The 12,922-nt window shown below is 34.8% G+C and overlaps 1 protein-coding gene and 1 long non-coding RNA gene across 3 annotated transcripts in view; one reads left to right on the forward strand and one right to left on the reverse strand.

Moving 5' to 3' along the window:
* The window catches only part of LOC114937066 (uncharacterized), a 201,750-nt gene extending 191,693 nt beyond the window's left edge, over positions 1–10,057 (reverse strand). The window contains exons 1-3 of the long non-coding RNA XR_014924581.1: positions 9,879–10,057; positions 8,538–9,321; positions 195–362 (exon numbers count right to left, since the gene is read on the reverse strand). This is a non-coding gene — a long non-coding RNA (uncharacterized LOC114937066). The remainder of the gene's footprint in view (positions 1–194; positions 363–8,537; positions 9,322–9,878) is intronic.
* LOC114937065 (neurotrimin) overlaps positions 1–12,922 on the forward strand; it is a 126,450-nt gene that overhangs the window by 45,402 nt on the left and 68,126 nt on the right. The window contains exon 1 of one of the 2 annotated variants that reach the window (XM_029310414.2): positions 10,642–10,850. The exons of the other annotated variant lie outside the window; for it this stretch is intronic. Within the exon in view, the coding sequence (XP_029166247.2) occupies positions 10,757–10,850 (94 nt within the window). The 5' untranslated portion in view covers positions 10,642–10,756. Of the gene's footprint in view, positions 1–10,641; positions 10,851–12,922 lie in introns of those variants that run through there. 2 annotated transcript variants of the gene reach the window in all.

A 12,922-nucleotide genomic window follows, 5' to 3' on the forward strand; every position in this document is an offset into this window, starting at 1 on the left:
AATCCTTCATCATATACGTGTTTTCCTCGACGTTTCGACAGAACAGACGGCTGCCGTCAAAGTCATTCGTTTTCGCGTCATTTGCGCCTGGTTTGTGCAGGAAAATTGGCGCTCCGTAATGGCGCCGGCTCACAGAAGGCCGTAATCCGTAGACTAACGCGCAGCACGCATGGGTACAACGGAACCAAACTTACCTTAACAACTGTTGTGACTGCAACCGCACGAGTATAAACAGCGACGTGACTACTACCCTTCCGAGCTCAACCATGGAGATACTTCCGACCTCTCGTTTTCCTCTTCACGTCGCTTCGCCAATTACGCCACGCCGAATCCGCTCCGCTTTCTGTTTCGCCGCTATCATCCTATAAACAGAATATGTATCACTCGAGCATGGCCAATTATGAAGCAAGCGCAGATGCGCGATACGTGTTTCCTACGTATCGCGTATAATTGGGCAATGTAGCCCTCTCTCCGTGCAATTTCTTTAAATCGTATATTTCGGGTTTATTTCATATAAACGCGACTATCTCGTCTATGTAGGTCGTGAATTATTTCGAGACATTAACTTATATCGGCAAAATAATTATTCGGATAATCGATATGTTGTATCGTTAAATATTATAATGTATACATACGCATTTATACATTCAACATTTTTAATGAAATGTCAATATTATTAAAAAGTATAAGTTTACTTATCCATTAAAAGTATAAAAAAATATACGAGATACGCGGTTAAAGTGAACGCTAACGGTAAAAATGAATTGTCAAGATCGGAAGTCGTATTGTTAAGAATAAGATGAAATAAAAGAATTTTATTTTTGGATCTCACGTTGGTCGAAAAAAATTCTCGCTTCGCATGTTTACGCATATACACACGAAAGAAATTTGTGTCAGTGAAACATTTATACATGCGGAGTCGCAAATAGTTGACTAGGAAATAAAACGGTGCGTGTATTATTGTGCGCGCAATGTTGCAGATTAACCGTAAAACCTTTGTATATTAGACCCCTGTGTATAATACTGATGCATTTATTTACTTTACTTGACTGGCGGAGGAGAAATACGGCGCCGCAGGGAGAGGGCGACGTGATTATTCGAATTTTGCCAAAAATCTATACACCCCATTACGCGCATAATGATACTTGGCGCCTTCTATAAGTCGACAAAAATTGAATTTAACCGCGAGTTAATTATTCTCCATTTCTTCCGTCTCGTCGGCAAGCAACAAAACGACATATTTCTATATATATATGGAGCAGATCGAATCCCGCGTATTACCCGATATTGGAAGACTGCCCGATGATTTTATCGGCGAACCAATACGTAGTAGGTATATATATTTTACGTTCGGGCCATCGATTCGCATATCGCGCCCTTTATAACCACGGACGATTGCCGGTATATAACTCTGTCGAGTCAAACCGGACCTGCATGACTGCGCGGGAAAGCAGGAGCACGTGTGTTAACACACATCGTGTACCTCTTTTCGTTCGGACATGCCGCGCCTGTATACCGGGAAAACCGCGATCCCGCAATAGGACCGGTATACGGACCAAAGCGATATAATGGGAATACTTCTCCCGGGTGCATTCTGCCTTTTGTACATTAAACAAGTGCGCGTACGCCCGCGTTCGTGTACATATAGGACGAGAGAAGAAGGGTGGGAAGGGAGGAGACATGGCGGGAAAAGGGTATAAACTGGTGGACGAAGGGTGTGCAGGAGAGAATACTGCACAGGCGAGCACACCCCGTGTTCGGGATTTGATTTACACACAGCGCGGCCCGTGTCGCTTTTACGCGGCACCGAGGTCGTTCCGGCAAAACTGCGCTTACTGATCCGGGGGAGTTGGAGCGTATGCGCGTAGTAAACTTCGTCGACGCCGTCGTACACGGGGAGTAATGTCGCTCGCGACCCTATAATCTGCGTCTCCGACTTTCCTACAGTATTTGACCGAGATGTGTTTATCGTGATGGTACATATAGATTTTGCGACAAGAACTCGCGCGGACCCGAGTCTCTCTGTCTATTTTCATTTATCGCCTGAATTTTTCATCAATTTTATAAATCATTTCAATTTTAAATCTCTTGGCCGTGTTTAAGTAAAAATTTACTGCCTTGTGCATAGGTTTTAATCCTAACGAAAAAATTTAGTTTCGTCGGGATAACGCGCTGTCATCCGCGATGTGGCTCTTATTGCCTGTTTAACACTCTCAATTTATATTTATATTTATAAATCATTTTATGCACGTTTATATTGTAAAAAATTGTAAAAAATGATTATACGCAAAAAGTTATTCAACCGCATTTGACATAATATTCCTACCTTGATTATTTATTTATTGTCATTGTAGATTGTACAAAATGTACAACATATATTCAAATTAATCGACAATATATATTTAATATAAGAAATGTGTATATTTATTTGTATATTTACTTTGCCTTGTGCTCCGTGTTTTTCTTCTTTTGCAGTGCTGGCAAGCATACGTTACCACACTTCTGCTCAAGCATTGTGTAAGGAATATGATTTATACAGTACGCTCGTGTCGCTTTTACATGGTTCTGTGAGGGTCGTTCTGACAATGCTGTCTTTTCTGATTCGGAATGCAGAGCATGCACATATACGTTAGAAATAATATAAATGATTATATAGAAAGTTTACAAATATTTTATTAATATCTATTTTTGATAAAATTACGAATTTTGATTTATTTTTTGAAGATTATATTTTTTATTCTCTATAAATAATATTATTTGCTTATATTCATGGACATTGTGTTTATTTCTGTTTGTGTCAACGTTATATTACACTTCTGTTGTGTCCTGTATCAACGTCATATTACACTTATATGAATAAAAGCATATTGTTACATCAAAGACACGTTAAGCAAATAACAACGTTATTAGAGCGGAAAAGTGTTGGAATGAAAAGCAGTACGTCAATATAGAATGATATGAAATAACGTTTATATATTAGTAACACGCATAGAATTGATCACATTAAATGTATCTCTGTACAGATTATTATTATCAATATTATTGCATTGACTGTGAATGTGGAAACAAAATGAAATGCATCATGCTTGCAATGGGGTTTGATACCGCTTTCTAACTGAATTGTGGTAATTCAATTCTATATCAGATAATTATGTTACGATATGCATGAAAACTTAATAATGTCTACATAAACATGATTATCGTTCGATTACATACGAATATAATGATTAACTAACAATTAATTAATTAATTAATATCAATTAATGAATAAAACATCCGATTTGTGTCCTATTACAAAATTAATATCTAGTCAAATTATTGCACTCATCATCAATCGATTATATTGATTCTGTATTAATAAATTAAAAATGTTTATAATGTTTACTAGTTAATTAATGTCACTTTCTTACAGATAGAACTGTAAAATTCAAGGGATAAATATACATTTTAATATATGCATGAGATTTTACTTTGGACTCTTCTGTAATTAAATCCATAAATAGCAAAAGTGTCAAATGGTTGAATGAAGATAGAAAGCGTGATATAAAGATCAACTCTCGTCCTCGTCGCGTTCAAAGGCAACACGCAAAAGCTATCATCATTAGATACGGTATGGACTACAGAAAGTGCTATATGAGAGAGAGTCGCCCAATGTTTGTAATCAGTCGCCTAGGTTGTTAGGCACCGTACATACGTTTACGCTTGACGCAAGCATGAAAGTACTCCCTTTTCACTAGGTGTCTAACCTGCCTTTTGGGCTAGGTGTGGATAACCAAAGCGAATAGTATCTTTAATGAACTCCTACAGAATTGTATGTATGTTTCTCATACGTGTAGGAAAATAGATACATGTATACATCCACGCCGTTGTGCGCCTTCTTCTCCCAGCACAATTTTTTCAAGATAATATTTAAGTAATCAAATAAAGTAATTTCTTTTCAAATATCAAAAGTTTATTTATATTGTAAAGTTGATTTATTTATACTATAAAAATTAAATTATTATGTAGAAGATACATTTTTATTTATATCGTAAAAACTATAAATAAAATCAATTAAAATAAAAGCAAATTAAATTTCGTAAATATTTTTTCGAAATACGATATGTTTAAGAAAAACTAATTGTAAGATTATCTAAAAATTTATTCATGTAATTATTTATCATATTTATTTATTTTTTAATTAGCAATTAGTAATTTAATTTAATTCATCGTGCATATTTTATTTTTTATTATATATTATTGTATATTGAATATTATTGAACATTATAGCACAATATCATTCCTTTGTATTGAACGAAATTTCTAATCTTTGATATTTTAATACAATGTCGATTTTGCATTTGTGAAATATATATATGTATATATGTTTGTGAAGTTAAATGAGATTCTTTCAGATAGCCATTGCCTTTAAATAGAAGAGTAAATCGCAGAGATGGGATGGCGGCTGAGATAAGAGGCGCGTACAGGAAGAGGGAAATTAATCAGCCGCGGAAACTTTTCTCGTGGAATGTTGAGAAACTACAAATTAAATGACTGAGCCTTTTTAAGCAACGTTAAGTGGCTCGCGAGAGATAGCAGCCGATTTCTTTCAGCTGTCACCCAACTTTTTTACATGTTCTATAGCGCAATTTAGAGAGAATGGCACAACGTCCATATTGCCATTATAAAATCTTTCCCCTATCATAAAAATTAATTTATCTACAGTTAAAAATGTTTTATATAAAAACTGTTTTAGAATAAACAATACTTTTAAAATCGACAAATATCTCATATAAATATGTGTATTTTTTTTAACAAAATAAATTGATTTAAAAAATGTTCCAATAATATTTATAATTAAAGAATTCTTTTTTAAAAGTTATATTCAATACTATACAAGATTATTTTAGACTATAAACAGAGCTATTTAAAATCAATCAGCGTTTCACGTAAAAATGTTTTTTCCGGGTAAAATTTATTATTAGAAAAATAATTATATTAAAAATAAAGTGAGAATTCTTAATTATTTATGAAACTATATTTATCATTATTTATGAGCTATTTCCATGAAATTTTCATCAGTTTCACAGTTTGTCATAAAATAGACAAACATGTTTGTCACAATATTGCAAACGTTTGCAGGCGATATTTTATTTACTCTATAATGCAAACAGTTTTGCCATCTTCCTCGTAATAAATTTACTCCATATATCTTAATTACTACAATTTGCAGAGGTCGTTATAAGTTTATTAACTACACTGTTATTATGTTTGTAATCGAAGTGACATTGGGTTTAAGAGTAACGTCAACTATTTTTATTTTCAATTTTCAAACCAACTTAATTATCTCACTAATTGCTTAGATAAAATATAATTTGTGAATGTGACATCTCAATTATATGACTTAAACCGATATTGTTATATTATGCACGCAATATTTCTTTTCATCAATGCTATTAAAAAATGCGGTAAAAAATATGTAATTTTTCAGTCATCATTATATTAATGTCAATAATTGTTGTTTTAAAAATATATATATATTAAAAAATTCTTGTAAATACGATTTAAGAACTTATTCTCAAAAGGAATGTCACAGACCGTCTGAGACGGCAGCCAATCGGCTGATATTCCATCAGTCGACGACACAAAGATTACGCATCTCTAATATTTCATCGACGGCATACCGTATCTGAGATCAAACGCGCGAGTTTTCTGGGTGTCCGGAAATTACATGTCATTGCCAGAGTACAGAACGTAGGCAAAAGTAGTCTACACATTTCATGCATTGCGCAAGCTGTGATTCCTGCGTGAAATTAATCCCTGATCTATCTGATGTAAATGTTTGAAAGAGAAAAACACGATATAAATGTTTATATCATTGTGTGTGTATGAGTGTTTATTATTACATCATTAAGTAACTCTATTAATATAACATTTATTAAAATAAATATTAATAATATTTATTAATATAATATTTATTATTCCTGCATAATGACAACTACCGGCCGCTATTCAGTTTTATTGCATGTACGTATACATTAGAAGCGTAATTATATAGCGTGTTTCACGCAGAGCACGTACAAGTATTACAAAAATGCAATTTTATTTATACGTAAATGACATCGTGAAGCGACACCATAAAAGATGATTTAGCTGTAAAAAGATATACGCATGGTCGAATTTCATTTCCAGCCGAAATAGAGAAGACTGCAATATGTCGCGAGATTGACGTTGAATCATGTGACTCTTGACTTGATAAATAACGCATACGGATATAGGATTACGCGAAGCGCGCACGTGAATGGCCGTGGCCAGCAGAGAAGCCTCTCAATTTCGCGTTCAATAAATTTGCTCGTAAAGAAAGAGAAAGTAAAGAGAGAGAGAAAGAGAGAGAAAGAGAATGAGAAATGCATACTGAGAGCAAACGAAGCGTTTTCTGTGCACAGTTGATGAATTTCAATATTTTTTTTTACGAGTCCTTTGCAAGAACGTTCTACGAGAAATCCCACGAGAGCTCGTGACGTTGGAACGCGGCCGTCGTCTCCTTCAAATCGTCGAATCAAAATTGAAAAGCACATTTCGCCGTCTTGGCCTTCACGAGCGCGAAATAAACGTAAACCGGTGTTCTCGTGAAATGCATACAACGAGCATTATATAACGTATATCGTTTGCGACTGCACTGAAAACGCATTTGAGAACATATCTTGAAATATCCCTAAGAGCTTGATGTGCTTGGAAATTTTTCATGTGGAAATTTTCAGAAAATGCTTGCTTTCGCGCATTCATGCGTAAAGTTAATTAATTATTTATAAATTCATAGTTTATGTAGATGATGTAAAGGTATTAACTTAAATAATATAAATACAAATTTTATAGATTAATATGATTATTTATTATTTGCTTTTATTTTCGTTTCTTGGTTAATGTGTGATTTTGTAATGGAGAAGTTACATGTTCGCACGATATATATATATTATCTGTAGCAAAATTTGACCTAAATTTTTTCATATCCTTGTCCTCGCATAAATCATTATTTGGTATTATATAAGGGATATTTGCCGTTAGTCGCGGAACGCATTAAACGCTAAATATACACTATCTTCGAAGTAACGTTTCTGCAACGTATAATGTATAACTCGCGCGGATACTTCTTTTCGCGACATAATTCTCATTTCACGGGAGCTTTCAAGCGGCAAACTTTTTTCCCGCTTATTATTCCGCTCCCTCCGAACGTTCCATTTAGTGGCTCAAATGCGCGAACAGCGACTGTGTCGCATAAATTGCGAATTTTTCGCGGACCGGCACATTTGTGTCATGTTTCCTGTTTATGTAAATACAAGCAATAAATCGTATCCACTCATGAATTCGTTCCTTCCGTTCGGCTGCCTTCCCGGCGTTGCTGAAGAAATTGAATTTTGTGGGCCAAAGATACATCAATGACTCAAATGAAATTGTTCCCGAAAAAAATATTGCTATTGCATTGAAAAAAAAATAATCTACTAAAATGTTGTTAAATATGTAATAATTAAATATACAAAAAGGAGAATATGTAATTAATTGCGTGATAAATAATAAATATGCAGGTAGATAAAATTTTTTGTTAAAATTTGCCTAAAAATAAAACCGGAAGGAAAGAAAACAGAGTATATTTCATATAATAAAATTTTCGGTTATCTTTATATAAGAAAAGCAATAAATGTTCGAGTAAGACAATTTTCCTCTTTTAATAGAATCAAATAAATCGTGTTATTCTCATGAATGTTATGCCATTTAGTGTCATCATACTTCGAAAGTAGATGGAAAATATTTATTTATTTGAAAGTTCTCCAATCTTTCCCGATGCATCGACATGACACGCATATTGACATTGAATTTTGTAGCGTATTGCACCGAGCTCGTCTTAAGAATAGTAAATCCGAGGCGAACACTTTGGCAGTACTTCCTAAACCTCGAATTTATTCAAACAGCGTAGAGAGCTGCGGGCTTTCAAATTTCCATAATCCCTGCGTATGTTGTAAGGGAGTTACTCCGCAGGTGGGACTTTGTTACAGAGAAATGATATATGCGATACCGTCGATCATAGTAAATTATCTTCGAACCAGATTACGACCACCGAGCAGAATCATAAATTGAACAGCAAAGTGTCGAGCAGCGTAATAAAATAACAAAGTATTATTTATCATTAATGATTTTATAACAACGATAAATTTATTTTAATCTATTTTCCTGAAAATTTATAAGTCATATTCAATATATCATATAATATATAAATATACGTATATCAATATATATTATTAATTCAATCTATATATTATAAATATATAAATATTATATAATATTATAATTACAAAACTTTTTTTTTCTCATAGCTTTAGATGCGCGATTTATTGAAGTTTTATTTGTTAGATTTATATTAAGTGCAATAATATCAAAATAAAATAGAAAATATTATATTTGATCTGCGTGCACATTGAAAATATATTACGTACAATAAAAAGTTTTGAAGAGTAATCTGACACTAAATGGCAACGTATAAATGTACACATGCAAACACTCACCATTAGCAGACGCGCGGAGCAGATCCTCTCCCTCTCGATTAATCCGTCACGAAGCGATCGCTCGTTGCATCTCGATGTTCATCGACGCACTCGCGGATACACACTCCCGATTCCGATACACTCGCGAATAATACAAAGTTCTCGGAATAATACGACACGCACTGTCAAATACGTCACGTGCAACGTGATGCGATTGGTATGTCGCGCTAGCGTGTATTTCGATGAGAAATGCATTCAATTGCCCGATCGAACAGACTATAATTGACGCACGAAAACGATCGACCGATAGATACACATTCGACACTCTTTGTTTGTGCCATATGTACACGCTTTCCGACCGACGTGAAAATTAGAGAGAAGTCACGCAACGCGGCGGACACGAACTGTTACACGGATATCACAGACAAGTGGAATCATCTGTTTCGATTAATGCGTCGCGACGTTCCATTGATGCCTCTCTCAATGCTCCTCGATGTTTCGAAGGGTACTTGGAGCATATATACATATATACAGACGAGCGAGCATAACACGCGTATCAGATCCCTTCGATCGAACGTGTTATGGGTTATAAATACTGAGAGGCACGTTCGCGATCGTATTGAGCAAATAACGCGATAATTAATACACGAGGACGATCGTTAACTACCTCGACTAAACATACCGGAACGATCGAGACTTGACATTCGCGAACGACGTCAATATTGTGTCATACTATAGAGATGAGTATCAAGATTAGGCGCGCTTTCCCACGTTTTCCCGCGACGCCTCATTGAGACAAAAAATTCTGCAATAATAGAGATAATTATTTATAACGAAAGATTGAGTTTATTCGATATACGTTTTCGGTAAATTATATACCTACTGTGTATGAAAATATTGATCGTTTCGACGAGTGCTCGATCAATGAAGCGCGGAACAAGGGATGCTAATTATATTTGCGGAGAACAGAGGGGATCGATTACCTTTGTATCGAGAGAAATGCGACCAACTGTGCAGTCATTGACCGACTGAAACGATCGCTCGTCTGTAGATTCAACGCCGACGTTTGTTTATAAACAAGACTTGCCCGAAATGGATACACAAAGCGCGAAAACACTGTCGCCACTTGACTAGAAACGCTACCACGTGACCCTTTCAAGATTACGTCACGGTCGTGCTATTATGAATACTACATATGAATATCATTGAACTAGTTCAAGTATAATGAAAGATTGAATCTTCCGATTTTCTTGTTCGATAATTATTTTTGGCGAACTACGAAATATATGAGTGCATTAAAAATCATCGATCGTTTCGATGAATGCTCGATTGGTTAATTACGAAGGATACAGGACTAATTACCTTGATATCGGGAGAGATGCATCAGTCCTGATGACAATCGATAGACTGATGATTGTTTGCCTGTCAGATCGCGTTTCGTTTATATAACAAATACGCGTGGAACGAATAAAAAATGTGAAAACTCGGAGCAATGTCGCCATTCAACTACGCGCTAATAACTTATGACACGAACTGCGCGACTCTTCCGTGATTACGTCACGGTTGCGCGGTTCGCTCAATTTTACGCGGCATTCAAAATTCCTTAGCGACGCGACGCTATTATGAATATTAATATCGTAGAAATAATTAAATTCTGATATAAAAGATTGAATCTCTTGCTTCTTTTCACTTATTGAGTTTGACAATTATTTTTGGTGATCTAAATATATGCGTGTATATATGTATATATTAAAAAATATCGATCGTTCGATATATCGCGCGGAGAACAGAGAATCGATTATCTGTAGTATCGAGAGTGACGCGTCAGTCACGAGGATTATAGATAGTTGACAGAGTGATTGTGAGACGATCGTTCGTCTGTCGGAAGTCGCACTTCCGACATTTGTTTATAAACAAATTACGTGCAGGACGGATAAAACACGAAGTAGTCGCGACTCGGCTGTGCTCGAACAATCTTTTACGCGAATTGAATTGTGATTTCGAAATACTTCATAGTGCAGAAAATTTAATAAAATAATTATTAATCGGCGCAACAGTTCCATTAAAACATATAAACGAGAATATAAATAAAAAGTTACATGTATGTATATATTGTTCGTGAAATTCGTGATCGATGTAAATCACATATACCAAGTGATTCGTATTCAAAGTGAACCGATATCGAACAGACATCACGGCAAATCTTATACATACGTTCGCAATGGCAATATGCAAAGCAGATGGCGGTCGTTTGGTACAGTCAGTTGCTCCGGGTTACATCTAAAAATCGCAAGGATAATAGGATAGTCCTCTTCCGGAATTTGGGAGCTGTGGGTAAGTTAAAATATTGGAAATATGAATAAAATATTGGAAATAATAATTTTTTCCGAATGACGGAAACGATGAAAAATATGTGAACGTTGAAATGCGATAGCGAAAAGACAAATTCTGGATTACGAGAATCGGATGCTCATCGGTTTTTTTTTTACCGAGCGAAGCTATCTAATTCCATCCGCGCGTTGGCTGCTAATATGAAAATTTCAATTTATCAAACTTGATAGCTTTACGCAAATCTCCCAAAATATGAATAAAATAATCGTAAAATAATTATTACTCCGCAATATCGATATCCATTGTAACCAAAAAATATATATAACGTTTTTGTAATTTTTCTTTTTTTTTTAAATATAATTATAACTAATACATACGCACAAAAACGTATATTCATTTTCGTTGAAACTGATACTTTGAACATCAGGCTGAATATTAACGAAGGTAGCAGTGAGATAGGTCAGGTGACGTTTAAAATAACACCACCTGCTGAAGCAAGGACGTCAAGCCATTAATTTTAATGCTGGTCTTGCAGAAGACCACGTTATACTCAGATATACAAAGCACCCACTGCGTTTTCCGCGTAGGGATTTCCGTAAACAGAGTTTCTCGTGTTGAAAACTTATGAGGCGGAATCTGGAATTTTTATTTAGTGAGAAAGTTTTGCACCTTTTTCCGCTCTTTCCACCATCAAGCTTGCTTTCCTACCCCATGCAGGGAGAGATATTCGTCCGTGTAACTGTAAATATATCACATAAGACGGTATGCAATGCACAAAACCTTCCCTTCGGAGCAATCGTCGTGCAAACTTTTTTGTGTTCTTTAATCGAGTTCTTCTGTTTCTAGTCAAGTTAAACTTGATTTTTAAAAAAATTTATTGAAATTATTATATAATTATTTGAAGATTTACAAGTTAAGTGTTGTAATTAAAATGAGTTTATATACAAGTTAATTGATTTTTATACAAATTTTTATTTAATAATGAAATGTTTCCACTATGATTTGCGTATAATTTCGAATATATCGAATTACGCATATCGATATAAAATGATATAAGTGATGACACGTAATCTGTTTTATTTCTTCTAATGTCAAATTTAAAGGTCTTAAAGAGCTTTGTTCTATGTATTTAAATCTCAATTAATTTTTATAATCAAAAGAATTGAAAAAATGCAATAATAATCAAGTTATAAAAATACAATATTTTATGAAGTATAAATGTGAATAAAAATATGAAAAATTTACATCGAATATTATAATATTTACAACAAATGAACGAATAATTATCAATGTTTAGTAGAAAAGCGCAGAGTATAATATTGTATAAAGAGTTAAATGTCACTTATATACACCTCAGTCGTCGGAGGCTTCTCAGCTGATCTCATAACTTAGACAACAAAGGATCAAACTACTAAAAGAGATTTCTTGCATAAACAGCGTGTACGTGCAGCGCGAAGATGCACGTAGGAGGCATACGCTACCTTTTCTCACGCCGTTTCTCACTCTCAATTTAAATTCACAGCTCGCGCCATAACCGCATGATTCACGATAAACCAGCGTCGCGAACAAGGTACTGTCAAGCAGAAAGTTGAACGTATGTATATTTGTCGTTGTCGTTCCGGTATTATTCAGAAGCCGCGAAAATAAAGGAACTTAACTATAGACATTTCGAGGAAAAGTCGTGAAATTAATCGAAAAACTATTTAACGAATTTCTTTTATATTAAAATAAAGCATAATCTTTTTAATAGATAATGGGAAAACGAGTCTGCGCGAAGATGTAGAGCATGTGCGATTTTAGTTACCGTATTGCGAACGGAACCGTAAAGTCAGACGAAAAAAACAAAAAGGCAAAGTTATTTTATTTGATAAATGCATGGGAGTATCTGACAGCTGCTGCACGAAAGCAAGTCCTCTCCTGTGTTTCTCTCTTTTTCTCTCTTTCTTACAAGTAGCATCTCTCGATTCTATTTTCCAACTTGAGTAGGATAAGCGAGGAGTAGCAGCGGGTGTCGAGCTGGGGTCGAACTCGCCACTTTGCCTTGGCTTAAAAGGACACCCAAGTTGGCGTAGCCG

The sequence above is a fragment of the Nylanderia fulva genome, unplaced genomic scaffold (genome assembly GCF_048542155.1).
Source record: "Nylanderia fulva isolate GAGA-0341 unplaced genomic scaffold, ASM4854215v1 Scaffold2, whole genome shotgun sequence".
Lineage (NCBI taxonomy): Eukaryota > Metazoa > Arthropoda > Insecta > Hymenoptera > Formicidae > Nylanderia > Nylanderia fulva.